Source organism: Urocampus carinirostris, chromosome 12 (genome assembly GCF_059441175.1).
Source record: "Urocampus carinirostris isolate Australia breed hairy pipefish chromosome 12, RoL_Ucar_1.0, whole genome shotgun sequence".
NCBI lineage: Eukaryota > Metazoa > Chordata > Actinopteri > Syngnathiformes > Syngnathidae > Urocampus > Urocampus carinirostris.
The window spans coordinates 31,425,704-31,449,485 of NC_142360.1; the positions used below are offsets into that span (position 1 = coordinate 31,425,704).

A 23,782-nucleotide genomic window follows, 5' to 3' on the forward strand; every position below is an offset into this window, starting at 1 on the left:
TTTGTCCTTTAATTTTGATCAGCGTGTTCTCGAATTTTGATCAGTGTGTTTTCTGAAAAAATATTTTTCTTGTGAAATGCCTTTTGTAATTTTGTGAAAAAAAGTGTTGTAGTATCATGACATAGACACAATAAAATGTAATTTAACTGTGGAACAGTGAAGACGGTAATATTTCATACAAGTTGTTCTCTCATTTTGATCTCTGGTGTATGTCTTATTGAGATATCAGTACCATCCTTTATAAAATAACAAATTGACTCATTAATTTATTCATCAAAATAACGAGAGCAAAGTTCAGTGCTTGAAAAGTGAAGTTACAAGTTTCTCATTGTTTCATAAAGTATTTAAATTTGATGCAATAAAGGCCTGGATTTATTTGCAATATTGTTTTCATTTGAGTCATGGTTTAACGAATTATGATTGCACTGATGTCGTTTTTTAGGATTTGTTGAAGAGTTTTAAGTGCTTTGAAGGTTGCAGCTCTATACCTAACAGAAAAATCAACTATCTTTATGTTAATTTGGGTGTTGATAGATTACAAAGTAATGGGAAAATGAATGTGATATGAAATACTAAAATAAAATTAAAATGAAGCACTTTTTTTCAACCATCTTAAAATTCTTCAAGTTTAGCTCCACTGATTTTTTTAGTTAACGTTATACTATTCATTTGCATGTGATGCTTTTGTCAATAAAGTGAATGGGCCAGTTCTGATACCTCAGCTATAGTATCAGCGACTCTTAAAAAGTATCAGTACTCGAAATAGTAGTATTGGATGCTTTCTAGTGGCCAAGATATTGTAAATAAATGAAATACAGAGAAAAACTATATTTCTATATTAAATGGTCAACTATTTCTTCTAAAATATTAATATTTTTTAGAGGGGAGGAAATGTTATGTTTTAATGACAATTCAACATGTGAAAATCACATTGCTCTAAACAGAAATGTGGTATTGAACATTCCTTATGGAAATAGCCATTTAATGTGGGATTGCCTACTGTCAATGCTAAATAAATTCTATATGAAGGAAATATTTGTCTGGATTTGGGGTTATTTCTTTTAAAATGTCATTAATTTATGCAGAGGGAATGGAAATTTATGTATTGATAACTATTCATGATATTGAGGTCGTGTTTCTTCAAATAATATGGTATTGCTCATTCCTAGTTAAAATAGCCATTCTCTAGTGTGATGACTTAATGTTAAATTGTGACCATTTAACAAGGAATGGTAAATAAATGTAATGCAAAAGGAACATTTTGTTTAGATTTAAAGATATTTCTTGTTAAAGGTTACTCATGTTTGCAGGAGGAAGATAGTTTTATAGATCGCTGGCTATGCATTATTTGGGCGTTGCACCGCTCTCAAAATGTTGTATTGAACATTCCTAGCTGTTAGTGTTAACTCATGTTATACGTGACTATTGAACAAGGAATGGTAAATAAATGCATTACCAACGAAACATTTTGTTTGGATTTTAAAGTACTTTAAAAGGTAATTTTCAGGCATGAAAATGAGTCTGGGCTTGAAAAGGTGAGTAAGGTGTGGAGGAAACACAATATATATTTTTTTAATTTTATAACCCCTAATTTTTGATCTTTTGAAAATCTGTCAAAATTTGTCTTTTACTTTTTCTCGGTTCAAACTAAGCATTGAATGTAACAAACTTTGAATGCATGCGGCCATGATTCAAATCTTTTATTGAACACTATGAAAACAATACAAACATTAAATCTACAATGTGTCCATGTCCTTCAAAGTTCGATTTATCATCAGATAAACCAGATAGTTGTTTCCCCCGTCACGTCTTTTTTTGCGTTTTATTTATTTATTTCAGGACCACTTTCTGTTTTTGCCATTCTCTAACATTCCTCTCTGAAACTGTAAATAAAAATAGTGTAAAAATGAGAAAGTCTCGCTATGTTACACACAAATAAATACAGTACTTCTGCCCGCGCAAAGTAGTTTTTTAAATTTAAACGCACCACTTTAGATGCCTGGTTCACTTTAGGAATGCTGACAATAACCCTCTCCCCACGTCAAAAGATATTCCTCCCGGAACTATACAATTTACGAAGGTAATCCTTTATTACTTCAAAATGGTGAATAATTCCTAAAGACAGAGGGGTTTTCATGCCAGATTTTTGCTAATTCTAAATTGGATTCATCATGACTATTCAAGAGTTCTGTATCGCACTGCTCAAAAAATGTTGAATTGAACATTCCCAGTTGAAATAGCCAATAATATAAGCGTTATTTCCGCATATTATACTGTTAGCAGCTTGCAATTAGGAAATGCATACAACTATGTCCAAAAGTTGTCACATTTTACTGTTTAAGGTTTTAAGTAGAATATCCCGGTTCAAGTTCAATATCCTGGTTATGTAGTTTTACTTTAGATGTTCATGACTGATTTCTGAAACAGTTATGCAGAAGAGTATTTTATTGCAGAAACGTTCTTTACTTCATTATTTTAGTACTGTCCTAGTGACTCCCTGGATCTTTTTCAGAATATTGCAATGGAATATTTTTCATTTTTCAGTGCAATTTCACCCGGTTGAAGTACAATATACCAGTTATCTATGTTTCTTATTTTAGATGTAATTGTTAATACTAGATGTGAACACATTTTAGAAAAAGAAATAATATATATCATTTTTTTCTCTATTCGTCAGTCTTTATATCGTATATGTCTTGCCAACAGGAGTGCAACTGTAATCGCGTTTTAGAAATGCAATTTGAAAAGGGGGATTCTGAAGTTTAATACTGCAGGCACTAGAAGAGCATCAAATAAAAGTTAAAATTAATTTTATTATAACACAATGCTAAACAGATGCGTCATTATGGTTACTGACTCTGAGAATAAAAGGCCTCAGGTCAAATATAGGTCCATATGTTTTGTTATGGCTTAAAGGTCCCTCCAAATACGCCATCTTAAATAAGAAAGAAATGGAGAAAAACACAAAAAAGAGTGAACAACCTCAACACCATTCCATAAAGGGCTTGTTTACCTGTTATTTAAGTCATTCAACTTGCAATATGCTTGATTGTTTAAAATTAAAATATAATTGTCAAACGGATACATTACTTAACCGACTTAAAGCAACATCCTCCCGGCAGCTTTTGTAGCTTTGAGGGCTATTGGAAAGAGAGATGCTAGTTAGCCACAACAGCCAAGTTTGTAATTCATGTTTTTAAGCTGCGGGAAATGCTGCGGTGCTGACCAGCTTACAAAATGGAACTAATGGGGACTATTCACCACTTTTAACACATCGTTTCGGTTGCTTTAATACTGTGTTTCAGCCCCCGCGCGACAAAGTTAGCGTGCGGTAACGGTGACTACAACATCAGGATACGAGTGACCACCCAGTTTTCTTTTTTTTTCTACATTGTCGACACAACAGCGGTGATACTTACAACTTTATTGTGCGCTTCGGGTTGTTTGTGCGAAGCTTCCCCGTTCGAGTTGCGCTATAGCGGGGCTGGCTCACACACCTTATTCGCTGGACAAGCTCCAACGTCCTGGCTGGCCCTCCTCCATTGGAAGGATTTGCGTAGTGGTGTGATTTGTTTTCTCTCTCTCTTTCTCTCTCTCTCTCTCTCACTCGCTCTCTCCCTCTCTCTCTCACGGTCTCTCTTGGTATCTCTCTCTCTCGCTCACCCCCTCTCTTTCTTTTCTCAATCCGTCCGAGTGTTGAAAGTACCCCTCTGTCAGAACAGCCTGTGGTCTCTTGACCCCGCCTTTCACCGTTTCTATTGGCTTAGCGAGAATACGCCTAAATCAAGTCGTTTCCCATAGGAACAAAGTTGGTGTCAATCTACCAAAAGAGGATTTTTGATTGGACAAGGCCGGGAGAGGACATCCCCACGGGCTTGTTCGCTTTAAATCTGGCGTGTACCGGAGATGGTTCAGGCGGGCGGGGGTTTTGGTAAATGATTACATAGTAATATCAAGGACACAGAATACCTTAAAAGGAAGACACCCTGGCCGTCACGAAAGGGGACGTCATAGCATTTTTTTCAGGCTTTTTTTTTAAACATTGCATCATAACAAACAAAATTGGCATGAAATAGTCGAACAACAATACAAAGTTAACATTTCAGGGGAACAGAAAGTGCTGCAGAAACATAGAGAAAAATCATACCAGTTGATTGTAGTGGAGTTTGGACCAAATTGAGACATTCGAAAAAGCTTTTTAAAATTTCGAAATGGAAACACGAATGCCATATTAAACTTTAGTAACAATAAAGAAATATTTTCCACCTCCTGGCTTATTCTCGTTTTGTTGTGCTTTAAAGCAGTTTTTCTCAACTGGTGGGTCAAGACCCAAAAGTGGGTCGTGGACCCGTTATTAGTGGCTCCTGGGCCTTTGCCATGGCAAAATAATGCTTAGAAAGGAGTAATATAACTGAGAGTCATTTAGAAATAATAACAGTAGGTAATGATAATTTACCGGAAATGCAAGTTGATACCTGCCTATTGACACCACAAAAAAAGACAGATAATGTTTGTTTACAGATGTTGAGCATTGCCAAACAGAAGTGTATATGACATATGGATTTTGTTATCTTGGAGACAAAGCCACAGAAATGAAGCGTTTTGGATTTCATTTTAAAAAAGCAGCTAAATGAGCATTAAGAGGAATAATATTACTTAACGTCATTTTGGTTTAGCTGGCCATTTGTTTTTTGTTTTTTTAATGTGAAATTATTCTCCTGTCTCTGGTTTGAACTGCACAATGCTTTCATTCAATAAATTTGATGAACTGCAGAGGTCTACAGCAGAGGTAGGAGAATCTGTCTATAGGACAACAATCAGTCGTATACTGCACAAATCTGGCCTTTATGGAAGAGTGGCAAGAAGGAAGCCATTTGTTAAAGATATCCATAAAAAGTGTAATTTAAAGTTTGCCACAAGCCACATGGGAGACACACCAAACATGTAGAAGAAGGTGCTCTGGTCAGATGAGACAGGGACAGGGAAGATGGTTAAAATTGATGGGAAGAAGGATGGATGGATGGAGCCAGGTGTTAGAATGGCCAAGTCAAAGTCCAGACCTCAATCCAATTGAGAATCTGTGGAAAGAACTGAAAACTGCTGTTCACAAACGCTTTCCATTCAACCTCACTGAGCTTGAACTGTTTTGCAAGGAGGAATGGGCAAAAATATCAGTTTCTTGATGTGCAAAACTGATAGAGACATTACCCAAGCGACTAGTAGCTGTAATCGCAGCAAAAGGTGGCGCTACAAAGTATTAATTAAATGGAGCTGAATAATTTTGCACAGCCACTTTTTCGTTTTTTATTTGTCAGAAAAGTTTAAAATATCCAATAAAGTGTGTTCCACTTCATGATTGTGTCCCACTTATTGTTGATTCTTCACAAGAAATTACAGTTTTATATCTTTATTTTTGAAGTCTGAATATATATATATATATATATATATATATATATATATATATATATATATATATATATATATATATATATATATATATATATATATATATATATATATATATGTATATACATATATATATATATATATGTATATATATATACATATATATATATATATATATATATATATATATATATATATATATATATATATATATATATATATTATACTGTTAGCAGCTTGCAATTAGGAAATGCATACTACTATGTCCAAAAGTTGTCACATTTTACTGTTTAAAGGTATATATATATATATATATATATATATATATATATATATATATATATATATATATATATATATATATATATATATATATATATATATATATATATATATATACATTCGTTTATTTATCCACTTTGAAACATTTCTGAAAAAGATCTAGGACAGCCACATGGCGCTGTAGAGGTGCTGGTTGCTGACCCTGTCCTGTTGTTTAAAAAAAAAACTTAATTTATTGAAAAAAAAAAAAAGATTTGTTTAAGAATAAGCAAAAATTCACAAACTATCATATAAATGTGCATTTTTAAAATACTCGGAGATTTTTTAAAAAAGTATTTATTGACAAAACATGAGCCTCACTTAAAGGGAGCTAACATGATTGTCCGCTATCTTGCTAGTAAGCGTACTCCCAAAAACCTTGTTAAAGGCTGGCCCGAAAAAAAAAAAGAGAAGTAAAATGGTGCAGTTTTGTCACTTTGAGTCTTCGTAGTTTGTATTCTTCCTTTTGCTTTGAAGCACTCCTTTTTTGTTGCACCACAGAATACAGTGAAGTCTAGTGATCAAATATTCCACAGTGTTCCTTTAAAATATGTCTGCGAGTAGGTCACTGATAGTTTTCGGTTGCACTACACAATACAGTGAGAAGTAGTGATCAAATATTAAACATGGTTTCCTCAAAACGTGTCTGCGAGTAGATCAATGAAAATTGGGGGGGAAACACCAATGAAGAAAATACTGTACCGACAATTGTCTTCCATGATAATTTCAATTAGACTATAAAGGGCAGCACGGCAGATGAGTGGTTAGCCCGTCCGCGGCACAGTTCTGAGGTCATGGGATCAAATCCAGCTACCAGCCTTCCTGTGCGGAGTTTGCATGTTCTCCCCGTGCTAGAGTGGATTTCCTCCCACATTCCAAAAACATGCATGTCAGGTTAATTGGCCGGTCAAAATTGTCCCTAGGTGTGAATGAGCGAGTGACTTGTCTGTCTCTGTGTGCCGAGCTACTGGCTGGAAACCAGTTCAGGGTGTCCCCTGCCCACTGCCCGAAGATGGCTGGGGTGGGCCTCAGTATACCTGCGACCCTAATGAGGATAAGCGATGCAGATAATGGATGGATTGCTAAATTATAAAGTGAATTTAAAACAATAGCAAGTTAGAACAGTGATTCTCAATTGGTCTGACTTCAGGACCCAAAATACTACCTTAATTAAAAGGTGCGACTCAAATCGAGAAAATCATTTCCACTTCTCAAATGTATTCACGTTTGATTTTTTTTTTTATTTTGATTTTTTTTTTCAAATAGAAGCTTGTTAACTCACATTTGCAGGGCATCTCAGCTTAAGAAGTGTAACTGATCCCCAGTTATTCTTATTTCTTAGCATTATTTTTGCAAAGGCTCGAAACCCACTGAAATCCAGTCCAAGAACCACTTTTGGGTCAGGACCCAACAGTCGGAAGACATGGAGTTAGAAAAACAAAACTTATCAAGGCGCATGCCGGTCCAAATTGTCCCTAGGTGTGAATGAGCGTGAGAGTTGTCTGTCTCTGTCTGCGCTGCACCTGGCTAGCAACCAGTTCAGGGTGTCTCCTGCCCACTGCCTGAAGATGGCTCGGATGGGCTCCAGCAGCCCCGCGACCCTACTGAGCATAAGCGGTACAGAAGAAAGTTTGTTTTTTAAATCTAATCAACTCCTAATACCCTCTGATTCAACTTAACTGTTTAGTAAACAATATTAAATGAATAAATAAAAATGAAAAACATTATTTCAAATGGTTATAGTAAGCCAATATATCTGGATAGATTGTTTGAATATATTTATCTAATCTGAACCAAATACGGGCAGCACGGCAGCATAGTGGTTAGCGCATCCGCAGTACAGTTCTGAGGTCATGAGATCAAACCTTCCTGTGTGGAGTTTCCATGTTCTCCCCGTGCTTGCGTGGGTTTCCTCCGGGTACTCTGGTTTCCTCCCACATGCCAAAAACATGCATGTAAGGTTAATTGGCTGGTCCGAATTGTCACTAAGTGGGAATACGCGAGTGAGTTGTCTGTCTCTGTGTGCCCTGCGACGGGCTGGCAACCAGTTCAGGGTGTCCTCTGCCCACTGCCCGAAGATGGCTCGGATGGGCTCCAGCAGCCCCACGACCCTACTGAGGATAAGCGGTGCATATAATGGATGGATGGATGAACCCAAGACCTCAATACAACCAATGAACCAAAGCCGCCTGTTTGAAATCATATTTATTGGCGAAAGAATAATAGCGCTCTCTTGTGGTAACTTAGCAAAAAGGCTACTTTTTCAATTCAACGGTATTTAGAGAAAATCAGAAGGTCTGGTTATTTGCAAGTTGGAAATTTTTATTTCGTTGCAACAAATTATACGTGTATGATGAACTACATTACAGTATATTTGAAAGGAACTTAAAGTAAAATTAAGCGTAAAACACACATTTCTTGTTACCCAATTAGATTGGGTTCGGCAAGAGAATAGCCAATCAAATTGAAGTACAGGCGGAAATAGAACAGACTGAAGAGTACAGTATTTGGATTTAGGGGCGTCAGTCATGTTAATTAAAAATTTGGACCAATGAATCATACATTTCGGGTACGCCTTCTTGGAAATAGTAACCAATTGCATAAGCACATAGGAGGAACTACTGGTAGGTGTATTCAGAGTGGCAGTTTGACTGGCGAATTAAATGGAAGGTAGGGCGGAAGTTGCAGTTTCACTCCAATCACTGACCGCAGGGCGCGGCTTAAGATCTCGTTGCCCCGCCCATTGGCCGGTCTGCAGACTTCCCACAGACAGTTGTATGCTTCATAAAGATGCACTCTGATGCGACCAGTAAGTAGGAGATCATGTCGACTGTTTTGGTAAAATTAGCATTAGTTAAAAGAAACTAGACGTTTTTTAACCATGTATAGAAACACTTGACTCCATGGCGTTGCGTTTCTTCGATGAATTTTGAGCTATTTTGCGTCGGTCTCTTTGTATTTGCTAGTGTGATAACAAAAGGACGTGTACTGATTTAAATAGAATACTAATTCTTATTCCAATCCTACTTCTTCCCAAATGAAACGTTTTAAATGTAAATGCTTTTCGGTCGCCTTACACGATTACAGTCGATATTTTTTTTTCTTGAACGCAAAGCTTATCTGCCCGCGTTGCGATCTTGTCTCGTATTTTTAAGACTGCAGAGACGTACAAACGAACTATATATGGTTTCGGGAGAGTTGAGTGGACTACAAAAGAACGTGGAAATGGGTCCAATGTGTGTGTAGGTTTTTAAGAGAAGAAAAAATGTGACGCAGTTGAGTTAACATCTTCCATTTGGTCCACATGCCCCCTTTAGTCGGCTTCCTCACAGAAATTAAACAGTACGCTACGTCTGCACGTTTGTGTTTCGTTGTCAACCAACATTAACGTTATTGATAATATAAAAATCTTGAAAACTACTATGGTTTAATAGTGGTGGTGGGGGCAGCTGGCTATGAAAGAATCGGTAGGCTTGTGGACGTTCTTGGGAATTGTAGTCCTAAGAGCCTTTGGTTAGCTTTAAAGCCCATTACAATCATGGCGGAAATGGACTACAAATTCCAAACGCACCCCTCGCTTGGGTACTTTGTAAACTCCGCGCAAGTTACAGTGCTATTTTCGGTACATAAGCTAAAGTTAGCCTAGCTGTATTGCTTTTTTAATAACCACTATGAATTTGTATTTGGCGACCACCTGAAAATGAAACACACATTTTATAATCACGTCAAGAGTGTGTCCTGTCGTTTCGTGCTTAAACATCACGCAGTGGCGCTTTAAAGCTAAGCCGTAAACATCTACTGACACTGCTAGCGTTAGCCAACGGACGGGATCCGGACTTTTGACAAGACTCTGACGTCACCCTCGTGGATTTTCGTGTGTCCTCGTACCTGACTTGATTTCCATATTCAACAAATTCTTAAAATATTGATGCCTCGTGTCTTTTATTTTTGTTAATTTTGGCAGATTTTCAACTGAATGCTCACTTGACTACGCTTGCCGGCATCCATAAGATCCATCACACATTGCACAGGCTGGTAAATCATTCAGAAATATGTTGTGTTTGTTTTTAAAGTGTCTATTTAATTGGCTTAATGCAGTCTAACATGTTTTCTGGCAGAACCTGACAGAAGACGTTGCACAGGAGAACCACACATCCGGTAACATCTGCAATGCTTTGTTTCTAGATAGAATTGCCATCTTCACATTTGAAATCCAATCAGTTATTTTTTTAATGTGCAAAACTATCTGGGGTAAAGGCCTTTTTTCCCTCGAAGTGATTTATTTTATTGAGATTAACATAGAAGTTTTGTTTATCACTGTTGTTTTTGTTGAGATTTGTCTCCGCTCCCAAAAGTACTCTCTTCTCTGATTTAATAAATGAACCAATACCTGTGTGTATTAGGACTGCAACGATGAGTTGACGATGACAAAAATCAATAATAGAATTGGTCTACAATGATTTCCATTCTCGACTATTGTTGCAAGTCACACTTTGTGTAATTTTGTAACTGTAATCCTGTGCAGTCCTTTGAGACATTTTTGTGATTAAGGGCTATATAAATAAATTTGACTTGACTTGATTTGACTTTTCCAATACAGTGAGGCATCTCTACATCAATATAATCTCTGCTGAGAGTAGCCCATGTACAAAAGTGTCTGTCTCAAACGGTAATGTCAAAATTAAGTGAACGCAAACCAAAACTTTTTAGATCATTTTGGCATGGATATGGAAAATATAAATACTACTTGCAAAGTTTGTGTTATGGCAGCACCTTGGTCATGCATGAACATTTTAAGAGAACAGTCAGACAGTTGAACGAAACAGAGTCTGACTCACATCGGTAAGATTCAAGTAGGTTTTGGTATCATGTATTGTACATTTTGTATGCATATATTTCGCTAGACAAGAGCTTGACCGTTATGCCAAACTTTGCCCAACAAATGCATGCAGTCCGAAAAACAAATGGCAGTTGTTAAAACGCTAAAAACGGCAAATGTCTGTCTCTAAAACAGTTCAGTTTCATGCTTTTGAACCATTAAGTACTTTTGTTACAGACTTTGCAGTTGAACATTGAATGCACTTCACAATGCATATATTTGTTTTATTTACTGTTTTACTGTTGGTAATGTGCCTGTTTTTTTTTTTACAGGGATTAAAAATGTTTACTTGATTTTAATTTATTATTTGCCTCTAAGTAACAATGAACTGTTTTTTTATGGGTTTATGTCTACTGACAAGCTATTAAAAATGGGTATAAAAGTAGTCGTCAGTTTTAGCCCTACTGTCTATTCAAATCCCCCCGTGTAATTGAACTCCCAAAAAGTACCTAAATGTTGATTGTTTCTTGCTAATGTTTCTCTTTTCCCTTAGCTTGTTGCTCCAGAGCCATGCCGCCGCGGAAAAAGAGGAGACCCACTGCCGGAGATGATATTACAGCAAAGAAGAGTCGTCAGGAGAGGTAAACGTTCAATGTGACCAATTTTCAAGCACTAGTCGTCCGTGCAGGTCGGATAACTCGGGTCTAATGCTGTATTCATGCAGAAATTTACCTTGAATACATCAATATAGAAAATGTAAATACAATTTGATTAAAATAATGGGTAACTATTGTTTGACTGATTTTGCTCTGTGCTTCAGAAAAATCGACACAGCACTAATTCGCGAGGAAGAAACTTTTTCCAACAAAAGATGCTTGGAGTGGTTCTATGAATATGCAGGTACGTTGAGCCGACACATCGTAGTTTTGAAATGGCCTTGTTGTGGTCACATTGATGTGACTCTTTACTTTGATAGGCTGTGATGACGTGGTTGGGCCAGAGGGGATGGAGAAATTCTGTGAGGACATCGGCGTGGAACCAGAAAATGTAAGATTGCTTGATCTGCCCACCATAGATCATTATTATACCACAAGAGTGTGTAGATTTTGCTATCATTAGGGAAGTCTAATGGGGATGTTATGTGTACGGCAGGTTGTGATGCTCGTTCTGGCGTGGAAGTTGGATGCTCAGAGCATGGGATACTTTACGCTGCAGGAGTGGCTGAGGGGCATGGGTTCTCTGCAGTACGTAGTTTGTATTTTATTTTACTTATTTTTTTGTTCCCATGCATCTGACTGACTCGTGCGATTCCCCCAGGTGTGACTCTACCGAGAGGTTGAGGAACTCGCTGGACTTCCTGAGATCGGTCCTCAATGACACCACCAGCTTCAAACATATTTACAGATACGCTTTTGACTTTGCCAGGGTGAGTCAGAAAAGTTATGGGTTCTGAAATCCTTGTAAATGCATGAACTTTTATGTTGTCTTTTCAAAGATTGAAAAGTGCTTGAATGTGGGACCAAGGGCTTGTTAATGATTTGAAATTGTTGTCATGTTTCAAAACAAGCTTGATTAATTTAAATTGACGCCGACACTTCTTTCTTGCTCCGCTTTGCCATTGCATTCCTTCTTGCCCTGTGATTGAGGGCAGATGGCATTATTTTTTATGGTATTGTCCTCTGAAAAGTCATCACCCTTTACGGGTCACATCTAAGGGGACATGTGCATGCTACACCTTAACAGTGCACTATGAAATGTGTATTAGTGCAAGGATTACATGTCAATTATGGACATTAATCATGGGCCATGCAAAAAAATCAAGGTACCATTTCCCAGTGGTAAATTGTAATGGTAAGAACTTCCTGCAACTGAAAATATAAGCTACATGTCACCGTCGTTTTACCCAAAGCCTACCTAGGGTGAGATTTGTCTCATAAACATTTACACACGTATCATTTGAAGAATATAGTCAAAAATGCTTAATGTGAGCAAAAGTATTTTGCCAACTGAACAAGTATTTTCTTTCCCCCAGCAATGTGAGCGCTTTCAAGAAATTTAAGTTTTTGCAATTTTCATAATGTGTACAACACCAAAAAAACGTGTGTTTGTATCATTTTGTAGGAGAAAGATCAGAGGAGTTTGGACTTGAACACAGCAAAGTGTATGCTGGGTCTTCTGTTAGGAAAGACGTGGCCCCTCTTTCCGGTCTTCAATCAATTTCTGGAGGTAAGAAATGTCCGAAGAGCATGTGATTTGGAAAGGACAGAAATTTGGAGTATTTGTAAAATGTTCTCCCAAAATTATAATGTAATATTAGACAAAAAGTATTTTAGATATAGGTGCATTTTTTTATTCTATCAATATGTCTCAAATTCAATTACACCCCAATCTGATTTTTTTCCCCAGCAATCCAAGTACAAAGTGGTCAACAAAGATCAGTGGTGCAACGTGTTGGAGTTCAGCCGGACAATCAACTTGGACCTCAGCAACTATGATGAGGACGGCGCCTGTAAGTTCCCCAATGTTGAACTTGATCGCTACAGGCTTGCCACGTCGTTCAATTGGCTAAGGAACAGAAGGTTTACTTGTCACCCTCCAGAGCTGCACAACTCTTCCATAAACAAAGACTGTGCCGCACAGCCTCTGGCTAATAATGCTTAGTTGCCTGAAAATAAACTAAAGCAGGGGTCACCAAATGTTTTTCTAGGCTGAGACCTACATTTTGTTACTGACTGGCATTAAAGGCTACCAGTTTGATTTACATTTCTAAAATGATAACTTTTCATGTTTTTACTATGTTGTTAGTGTGTTATTACCAGGTTGTAGTTATTAGAAGTTGAGTTAAAATGGGTATCTTGCTAGTTAGAAATAAAATTTCCCGGAAAATCACAATGACCCATTACTGAAAAGCTATTTTCAAAACATGTCGGTGGGTAACCTGGTGCCCACGTTGGAGACACCTTTACTAAAGTCACCTGAAAAATGACGTTTTTTTCTACATCAGACGAGCTTATCTGTTGTACCATTGATGTACACAGTAGTGTTCATTTTTCAAAAAAAAAAAAAAAAAATAAGTAATACCACTGTAGATTTAAACAATTTTTAGAACTTGGAATAAAATGCTATTCACTGTTAATCCTTTTTTGGGCCAATTTTTTCCCTAAAAAAAGAATAAACATTCTTAAAGGACTTCACTGTAATCCATTTTTATCGTGGTTAATGGGGACAAAAATCTGCAAAGTGATAGTAAAATTGCCTTCTCAGCAATAGTCTCAGACATTGGATTGTGGCAAAAACAGTTCAGTATATTTTAGGCAGGCCACAATGGCATACTTTAGCTGACTGGACTGAGAGAAAAATGTTCTTTACTCGCCTTTGCTCTCAGCAATAGGCATCTGGAGATAATGGATCGCAGCCACAACTGTGCCAGAGTGGCAAGCCTCTTGACAAAAGTCATCTTGGTGGTCTCTGCTCACAGCACTATGGGGTTGAGGATGATGGCTCACCGCTGCATGAAAGCAGTTAATTTTAGGTGGGAAAAGAGCTTCCAAGTTGGAAAAAAGTGCGCCCCACCAGTCCCTGTTCAAAGCAATGTATAATGTATCGTGGTCAAGCCAGTGCAGTTCACCTTATAGTGGACAGCACTACAAAAAAGGAGCTGCTGCGCTCTCCAAAAGTGCAATCTATGGCCCCTGCTTGCAGTAATATGCAACCAGGGATAGCAGATAATTTTTCAGCCAGTCTGAATCTGCCAAGCACTGCTTAACAAGGGATTATTGTACTTCCTGTCGTAAAAGAAAACATTTTTTTATATCGGGACAAAAATGAATTTTTGGTTCTTTATTTTTTACATCAACCCCCTGTTGTTGTTTTTTTTTTTTTAAAAGAAAAATAGCGAAGCTGCACTACTACCTTTAAAAAAAATAGTATATTCACATTGCACTTTTCTAGAGACTAGACATTTACATATGGTCAGATTAAAAAAAGAGGAAAATGCAAAGAATCAAGGAAATATAGAACCCTGCGCCTCATGAGCTGTAGTTCCTGTTTCCAATGTCTCCCTCCTCTAATACTGGTGCAGCTCATCAGCAAGCTCTGTCGAGGTCTGATAACTGTCCAGTTCATTGAGTCTACTGTGTTGGAGCAGAAAGACTTAAATGGACAGATACACTTAACCAAGATTACAAACTATACATTTTGTTTTGTTTTTCTGTACCATGTAATTTTTGTCTCTTATGTTTAATGTACATTCAGTGCCATTGAAAGCTAAAGATGTACACTTCCATTTAGATAAGATGGCAAATGAATGAGGCATCAAACACCTAATATTATTGTTGCACTTGTCTTTACAAGACAATGAATTAACTTTTTTACGATATAGATTTAAGAGTCCCTTTTTTCTCTCTCACCAGGGCCTGTCTTGTTGGACGAGTTTGTGGAATGGTACAAGGAAAGACAAATGTCCTAGCTACGACTGGCAAAAGAAAAGCCAACATCAAAAATACTGTGACGACAGCAACGAGGAGAATCTACGACGTTTAAAAGCGAAAGAGACGTGGGTGGGGTGGGTGCACGTTGCCAGATTTGGTAACGCTTTACCACTTTCCACTAAGAAATTAAAAACATTTTAAGTTAGGAGAAGGCGAAAGGGTCAGAGTCTTAAAAGTGAGCACATTTAGATAATTAAAAAAAAAAGTCACATGGTGGGTTCTCATGGCAGGTATCAACTGTCTGAGCTGTTTACTTGATTAGTGCCAGTCATATTTTTTTTTAATTTTTTTTTTTTTTTAATTACCAAACAAAACCGCATTGCTGCTAATTCCATTCAGGTGGGCCGGAAAGGGCCCCCTCTTAGCATTTATTGGTCCGTGAACCGGGCCGATGAATGCATCCACTTAGCTGTGCCTCAAAATTTACCACATACAAAGATGAAAACTGTACATATGTGAAAAGATTAGGATTCTGTTTGATGTCAAGCCCGGTATCAGTTTTCCCCCCACCTCTCTCACAACGTGCGGTTCAGTCTTCCTTTTCAGTCCCATCGTTTCAGGTAGCATCCCCAAAAGTGTTGGAACCAGCACCTATGAGATTGTGGGACAGGTCAGATCTGTGTTTTAGCACTCTGCTGTTTTTCCTATTTTCACCCCGTAAACACTTGTCTTTTTGGATGTGCTGTGACGCGAACTCGTCCAAATTATTTTAATATTTGCATGCAGCTCCCAACAGAGCCTTTTTTTTCTGTACATTAATTTGTGTGAATGTTTTTGTGGTTAGATATTTTTGTAAATTTCAGGGGGATAATCCTCATCAAATTATCTATAGTTTGGTTTTCCTGAGCGGAACTCATGATTGTGTTTATCGTTGTTAAGACCTGGAAAAAACATGTGGAAAACCTCATGGTGGTCACAAGTGGTCACAAATTTTAACGCTACATGAAAACGCTAGAGTGGCGTAGGCGGTTTATTTATTTAGCAGGACATTTGTTGACTTAGACACACATGCACATGTCGCCACCACCTGGTTTCACTGTATGTGGAATAGACAACATGTGGTTTTGTATAGATTAATTTCATGTTCTAGTATTGTGACAATGCAGGAAGATGAACGTGCTTGTCCCCGCTGTATATATGTACGTAAAACTAAGTGTCTATATGTCGGTTTTCACTATAACCAATGTCTATATACTTAAATAAAAAAAGGGTTTATTAACTTAACTCAATAAGGCTTGTTTGTGAACACTTCTTTCTGAAAACTTGTCCAAATCATCAGACCATGGTAAAAATAGTAAGTAAATGAGGAGAAAAAGACTTGAGTGGAAGGAAATACAAGTTTAATTCTGGCAATACCACATGTCAAACTGGAATGAACATATTGCCATTGAGCACAGTCACATATTTTACAAAAAAAAGACAATGTACTGAAAATAAATGTTGGACATGTTATCTAATAGAAGAGGGTTAAATCAATAATATTTACATAATTACATAGTGAAAACATGTACTGAAAACTAAGTGACGTTAACTAGAAGAGTATTTGGATGCTCCTACATCACATGCTTAGATAAAGGCAGTTTCGGGTAATTTAGCACAATCGATTAGCCTAATACAGTACGAAGGCTCATGATGCAAACTTTCAAAACATAATAGAATTCAAAGTGCTGTAGGGAAATTTTCCCAAAAATGTCTGCTTCAAATAAAAATCGTAGCTTCTTTAAATATTACTACATCAATTTACCTGTCATAAACCCATTTGTTCCTGAAAACTGAAAGGTGCAGCAATATATAACTGACAATTACAAAATAGTGCATTGTTGTATCTTAAACATTTTAAAAGGTTTTTATGCCAGACCCACAGATTAAACTTGACTAATGCTTGGGGTATATGAACTATGAGAATCCAGCATCAACTCCACAGCCTCATCTGGCAGTTGTGTTGTTGCGACAGGAGGCGGTATATCCCTAGTTACAGGCGCATGTGTTCTGTAGTGAGGAATTTCATAAGGAGGGTCTTCTGCAGTGCTTGCGGAGGTAAAAGAGATGAGGAGTTCTGGGCTGTCCTGGTTGAAATTAGAAAATGTGTTGTCACTTACTATGATGGAGTTTTTCATTGGATCCTCCCCATCCCATCTTTGTCTCTGGGACGACATGGCTTTCAGGGCACTAAGCCCCTTTTCCCTTTTTTCTGATGGAGCCTTTGACATGTAGTCTGTGCTAAATGATAATGAACTATCGCTTTGTTTTAGAGATTTTATCGCGTTTGCGCTCAGGTTTTCCTTAGGTACTTCTTTTTTTAAGGACTCAGCAAAAGGTCGAGGTGGTAGGCTTGTGTCTGCTTGATTTTTGGAGAGATCGGTCAGTTGCGTCCTCAGTCCAGTCCATCGTAAGTCAGCTGGTGGGCCCTCAGTTGAGCTTCTGAAAGGTCTTGGGGCAAGAGATGGGATCTGGTATCTCATTCTATTAAAGGAAGAATCATTTTCTGTCGTTGTGGTCACAGCTGATGTCTCCCTGCTTGGGGAAGTATCCCTTGGATATGGGTTAGGAGTGGTCTTTGGCGAAGCATAAGGTTTCAGGTATGTAGCAGTAGAGGGTAACTTGTACCTGTCACTATGAGAGGCCCCATGCTGCAATGTTTGTGTGTTCACGCCTGATGGATCCATGCTAGGAGTACCAGGTGTGTTCTGGTATATGACATCGTTGTTAGAATCTTGTTTATTTCTCATGGAGGAGGTATCATCCCGATATCTTGGATCAGGAATGGTCTTGGGGGCAAGAGATGGGAGTTGGTATCTGGTACTAAAGGAGGAGCTGCTCTCTGTAGGAATTAAATCAGTGTTTGCTATTGTTTGGTCCCTGTAAGAAGTATTCTGTGGAGACAAAGATTTGATAATAAGGCGTCTGTATTGTATTGGCGATTGAGTGTCTGGTACAAACGACTCTTTTACAACTTCTGTCACCTTGGTGACCTCCACACCCTCGCTTGTCTCATCTTTACTGGTACTAGAGGAAGACTTCTCAAGAGTGGTTACTTGTGATTTGTCCTTTGTCAGTTCGGTCTCCACAAATTCTGTTGATTCACCCTCATTCTCACTGCCGATAGTTGAATCCAGATTTTGTTGTAGAGTACCAGGAGCTTGTATGTCCAGGTATCTCTTTATAAGTGGTAAACCCGGCTTTCCTTCATTGGTGGGACTTGTTACTGGTCTGTTTGTTTTGTCATTAATGAGCGTTGGAGTTAGGGGTGACCGTGTGTGTTTGTTAAATTGACTGTCAACTACCACTTGCTTTGGTTTTGTTTCTGCAGTTTCACTTTTACTGGGGGGCACCAAAGGAGTTTCACGTGTATGTGGTGTGATTTCAAGACGTTTTCTGAAGCGTGAGAATCCAAGATGCATGTTAGCCCACTGTGACTGGAGCTCTGGATTAATCTCTGTGCTAAAGTCTTTGGTTTCTTTTTTGGGCATTTCAGTAACATTGACGTACTTTTCCAATTTGATGTCGTAATCTTTTGGGGGATTGGGAGGAACAATAATGACAGGCGACTCAATAGCCTCTCCATCTTTGTTCTTATCACTGCTGTCACTTGTTGAGCGATTTGATAGGGAATACCAAGACTCAGTAGAAAATCTATCTGGAGCCAATTGTGGTTTTGATATGATGTCTAAATGTCTGTTGACACCCAAAATTAATTGTGGTGGTTCCTGCGTCTCCGTGGCATCAGAATGAAAATTGCCTCGTAGATCTTGCCCTGGTATTGGCAATTCTCCAGAGTGATACCTTGCTACAGTTGCAATCCCTTGTTCTCTTTTAATATTTCTGGAATGTAAATCTGAAGTTGGTGACAGCACTCGAAAATCTAAACGCCTCTTGATTCGTGATAAATCTCCAAGATCAAGTAAGGGCCAAGTTGATTGTGGTGGAAAATCTGGTTTAAGTGACACTTTTATGGATGTCTGAAGATTATGGATCTCCTGCTCTGGTATTAGGATGTCATCAGGCTTTTTATCACCGGTTCTGCTGGACAGAGAAACTGAAGGTGGTGAAGGTGCACAGAAGTCTAAGCGTTTCTTTATTTTGGGGAAATCTTCAAAATCAAGTGATGGCCATGATGACTGTAGTTCATTGCTTGGTGAAAGTGAAGCCTTAATAGGGTAAGTAAGTAATTTTGAGCTCTTATGATTTTGGTACATTGTTTCATCTTCACTTTCTCTACTAAACAAGTCTGAAGTTGGTGGTAGTGTTTTGAAGTCCAAACGTTTTTTAACCAAGAAGGAATCCTCAATTTCAATTTGGGGTGAAGTTACAACTGGGCCGTAACTTGCCATTTGAGGTGTTTTACCCGGCTCCTTAACTATGTTTTTGACTTCGTGGTTCTGTTGTGTGGGTTGTAGAGTCATTTCATGCTCTGTGATGCAACTGGATGATAAATCTGAAGTTGGTGAAAGTGGTATAATGTTAAGACGCCTCTTAATTCGGAAAGAATCGTCAAACGCAATTAAGGGCCATGGAGATAATGGGTCATAAAAGTATTCTGGCGGTTCATTCATGGAGTATGTCGGCAATTTGGTGGCTTCCTGGTATTTTTTAGTAGTGGATTCCGTCTTTATGTTTTCACTTTTACTGCTGGAGAATGACTCGAAAGTTGGGGACGGTCCTTTGACATCCAGACGCCGTACAATTCTGAAAGCACTATTGAAATCAACAGCTGTCAGAAGTGTTTGTGAGCCATAGCTTGATGCTGGAGATAATACATTGGGGGCAGTTGTTAATGTAGGGAATTTCAATGTTTCATGATTACCTTCCCTGATGGTCAATAAATCAAAAGTTGATGGTTGTCTAAAAAATTCTAGACGCTTTCTAATTCTTAAAGAATCATTGAGATCTATAGAAGGCCAAGGGCCTGGTTGGTCATAATTAGGCCTTTGTGACATATTTTGGGAGTACCCGGTTACAATTTTAGTACCTTTCTCCTCTTTAAGGCTGTGGTCCTTCAATTTATATTCCCTGTCATCACTCGATGAGGAATTTGAAGGTGCTTTGACATCAAGACGCCTTTTGATTTTAAAGGAATCTAGAGCTGGCCTGTCAAAACTTGGTGTCAGAGGTGCTTGAATTGAGGGCCTTGTTGCATTTGGGCTTGTTTTAAACTCCTCTGAGATGTGACAAATTATTTCATCCTCAAGGTCATTGTTGAGTGATGAATATGAAGTTGACGGTGGTGCTTTGATGTCCAAACACCTCTTAATTCTGAAAAAATTCTCAAGATTAATAGAGGGCCAATTGGTGATTGGGGTCGGTGACACTTCGGGGCTATCCAGATTTTGTTGCTCTTGGCTTATGCAGTAATCATTTGTTTCTGGTTGACTTTCACTGCTGAATTGTGATGAATCTGGAGGTAGTGAAGTTGTTTTGAAATTTAGACGCCTCTTAATTTTAAAATGATCTTCTAGATTAATTGATGGCCAAAATGCTTCTGGGTCATAACTTGATGTTGGATCCGATTTTATTGGGTACTTTATGACTTTTGTGATTTCTTGGTCCGGATTTGTTATGTTAATGGTCTTTACATTGTCACTTTTGGGTGATACAGTGAAAGTTGGGAATGATGCTTTCACATCTAAACGTTTTTTTATTCTGAAAGATTCTTTCAGATTAATAGAGTGCCAGGTTTCATGTGGGTCATATATGTGTGGTGGTGATGCTTTAGTGGTATACTGGGTTCCTTGGTGTTTTATCACATAACTATTTGTTTCTTGACCACTGTCACTACCTGACAATGAACCTGAAGGTGGTGGTCCTTTGACCATGAGATGCCTTTTAATTTTGAAAGAATCCTCAAGATCCAATGAGGCCCACGATGATTGTGGGACATAGCACTTTTTGGGAGGCACTTGAATGGGGTATGTGGTTACTTTCATTGTCTCTTTCTCGTGTTTTGTGATTATATTATCTATTTGTTGCTCATTGTGGCTGCTTGACAATGAATCAGAAGGCAGAGGAGGAGCTTTGATGTTGAGATGCCTTTTAAGTGTGAAAGAATCCTCAAGATCAATTAAGGGCCACGGTGCTTGTGGTGCAAAACGTTTTGTCGGAGGTACTTTGATGGGAGACGTATTTACTTTAAGAGTCTCTTGCTCCAGCTTTGTGATGTTATCAACCGTTTGGTAATCTCTGTTGCTGTTGGATAATGCGTCAGAAGTTAGTGAATTTGTTTTGACGTCTAATCTCCTTTTAATCCGAAAATAATCTTCAAGATTAAGAGAAGGCCAGAGTGTTTGCGGGTCAGATTTTACTGTTGGTGAAACTTTAGTGGAGTATGTAGGTACTTCAGTACTGACTTGCTCATGTTCTCTGACAAGATTTGTTTCATGTTCATCGTCACTGCTAGATGATGATTCCGATGGTTGTAAGGAGGCTTTGACGTTTAGATGCCTCTTAATTTTAAAAGAATCCTCAAGATCAATTAAGGGCCACGGTGCTTGTGGTGCAAAACGTTTTGTCGGAGGTACTTTGATGGGATACGTATTTACTTTAAGAGTCTCTTGCTCCAGCTTTGTGATGTTATCAACCGTTTGGTAATTTCTGTTGCTGTTGGATAATGTGTAAGAAGTTAGTGAATTTGTTATGACATCCAATCTCCTTTTAATCCCAAAAGAATCTTCAAGATTAAGAGAAGGCCAGAGTGTTTGCGGGTCAGAATTTACTGTTGGTGAAACTTTAGTGGAGTATGTAGGTACTTCAGTACTGACTTGCTCATGTTCTCTGACAAGATTTGTTTCATGTTCATCGTCACTGCTAGATGATGATTCCGATGGTTGTAAGGAGGCTTTGACGTTTAGATGCCTCTTAATTTTAAAAGAATCCTCGAGATCAATCGTGGACCACAGTGATTGTGAACCATAATTTGGTGTTGATGACACTTTAGTTTGGTTACTAGTTACTTGTGTACATATTTGTGGTTCCTTCTGTATTATATCATTTGTTCCATAATCACCACCCCTGCTAGATGATAGATCAAAAGGTGGTGATGCTCCTTTGACAATCAAGCGCCTTTTGATTTTGAAAGAATCGTCAAGATCAACTGAAGGCCAAAGTGATTTTGGGTCATAACTTGATGTTAGAGGTGCCTTAGGGGTGTGGATAATTGGATTTTTTGTCTCTTGTTCCAATTCTGTAATGCAGTTAGTCATTTCATTATCACGGATGCTGTGGAATGTGTTGTCCAAAGTTGGAGACAGTGCTTTGACGTCTAGCCTTCTCTTAGTTTTAAAAGAATCCTCAAGATTAACAGTGGGCCATGGTGCTTGCATCTCATATATTTGTGTTGCTGATTTATTTGTGTGGGGCCTGGTTACTTCAGGAGCTATTTGCTCCTTGCTCTTGGTGTATTGGATTGTTTCATGCTCATTGTCACTGCTGGAGTCGAAAGTTGGAAGAAGTGCTTTAAGGTTGAGACGCCTCTTGATTCGAAAAGAATCCTCAAGATCAACTGGAGGCAAGGTCGTTCGGAGGGCATGAGTATTAAGTGATGGTGCTGGTTTTGTGGGGTACTTATTTATTATACTGGCTCCATGTTCTTCAGGTGGGGAAGATGCTGAAAAGTTTAGACGTCTCTTGATTCTGAAAGTATTCTCAAGATTAACTGAAGGCCAAGGTGTTTCTGGGTGTCTTAGTGTAGGAGTAGGTTTGATTGACCCTTGCTCATTTTTATGAGTATAATGAATTGTTTCATTTTCAATGTTATTGCTTGACGTGGACACCAAAGTTGGTGCTAATGGTTTGGCATCAAGACGTCTCTTAATTCTGAAAGAACCCTCAAGATCAATGGACGGCCAATCTGATTGTGTGTCGTAATTTGGGATCTGAAGTGATTTTATGTCGTTTGTAATTACTTGTACAGTCGCGTACTTCTCTTTTTGGGAGTAGGTCATCATTTCATCTTCACTGTTACTGCTAGAAACGGAACGTGAACTTGGTGACAGTAGTTTGGTATCTAGACGCCTCTTGATTCTGAAAGAATTCTCAAGATCAATTGAAGGCCAATATGATTTTGCGTCATAGTTTAGGATTTGAGATGTTAAAATTGGCTCTTTTGTTAATTTAACAGTCTCTTGCTCGTCTTTTTCAGGGTAGTAAAACATGTCATCTTCACTGTTGCTAGATGCTAAACTACAAGTTGGTGACAATGTTTTGACTTCTAGATGCTTCTTAATTCTGAAAGCATCTTCAAAATCAATTGATGGCCAATGCGATTGTGCATCATGATTTAGGATTTGAGGTACTTCAGTAGGCTCCCTAGTTACTTTAACAATCCTTTTCTCTTGATTTTCAGGGTAGTACATTGTTTCATTATCACTGCTACTGCTGCATGTTGAACCTGAAGTTGGTGACAATAGTTTGGCATACAAACGCCTCTTAATTCTGAAAGGACCATTTAGATCTATTAAAGGCCAAGGGGATTGTTGGTCATTACTTGGTGATATTTTTGATGTAGGCTGGGTCAGGTTTGAGATTATTTCTTCCTTATTGTCCCAGTCATTGTTTGAACAGGATTCAGGCAGTGTTGAATTTACTTTTAAATCACTTTCAAAGCAAGGAATTTCTTGAAAGTTAATGGAAGGCCATGTAGAGTCTATTTCATGGTTTAATTCTTGACCTTGATGCCATGTTCTGTCAACCTTTTGAGGTGCCTCTACGAAGCGGTCTGAGCTATCCTCGGGTTCACTGCCAGATGATGTTA

General features: G+C 38.2%; 2 protein-coding genes across 4 annotated transcripts in view; one reads left to right on the forward strand and one right to left on the reverse strand.

The window, feature by feature from the left end:
* The window catches only part of fryl (furry homolog, like), an 85,928-nt gene extending 82,009 nt beyond the window's left edge, over nt 1-3,919 (reverse strand). Inside the window, exon 1 of the mRNA XM_088350011.1 lies at nt 3,420-3,919. The gene's annotated coding sequence lies outside the window, so the exon portion shown is untranslated. The remainder of the gene's footprint in view (nt 1-3,419) is intronic.
* Nucleotides 3,920-8,463: 4,544 nt separating this feature from the next.
* Nucleotides 8,464-16,260, forward strand: dcun1d4 (DCN1, defective in cullin neddylation 1, domain containing 4 (S. cerevisiae)). Of its 3 annotated transcripts, none has more exons than XM_088349796.1 (11): nt 8,464-8,536; nt 9,692-9,762; nt 9,846-9,885; nt 11,100-11,187; nt 11,367-11,446; nt 11,523-11,593; nt 11,699-11,790; nt 11,864-11,972; nt 12,668-12,772; nt 12,953-13,055; nt 14,959-16,260. In XM_088349796.1, exons 1-11 carry the CDS (start codon nt 8,518-8,520, stop codon nt 15,012-15,014), a joined length of 834 nt encoding a protein of 277 aa, XP_088205922.1. In that variant the 5' UTR covers nt 8,464-8,517; the 3' UTR covers nt 15,015-16,260. The 3 variants fall into 3 exon arrangements, with proteins under 3 accessions (XP_088205922.1, XP_088205925.1, XP_088205924.1); XM_088349799.1 differs by lacking the exon at nt 8,464-8,536 and adding an exon at nt 8,547-8,565; XM_088349798.1 differs by lacking the exon at nt 8,464-8,536 and adding an exon at nt 8,643-9,591.
* Nucleotides 16,261-23,782: the final 7,522 nt, after the last annotated feature.

Excerpts from the sequence above, each read along its gene's own strand:
- dcun1d4 (XM_088349796.1), top strand. Across the intron at positions 11,791-11,863 it reads AGGGGCATGGGTTCTCTGCA|GTGTGACTCTACCGAGAGGT; the intron begins GTACGTAGTTTG and ends CGATTCCCCCAG. Across the intron at positions 13,056-14,958 it reads CTATGATGAGGACGGCGCCT|GGCCTGTCTTGTTGGACGAG; the intron begins GTAAGTTCCCCA and ends CTCTCTCACCAG.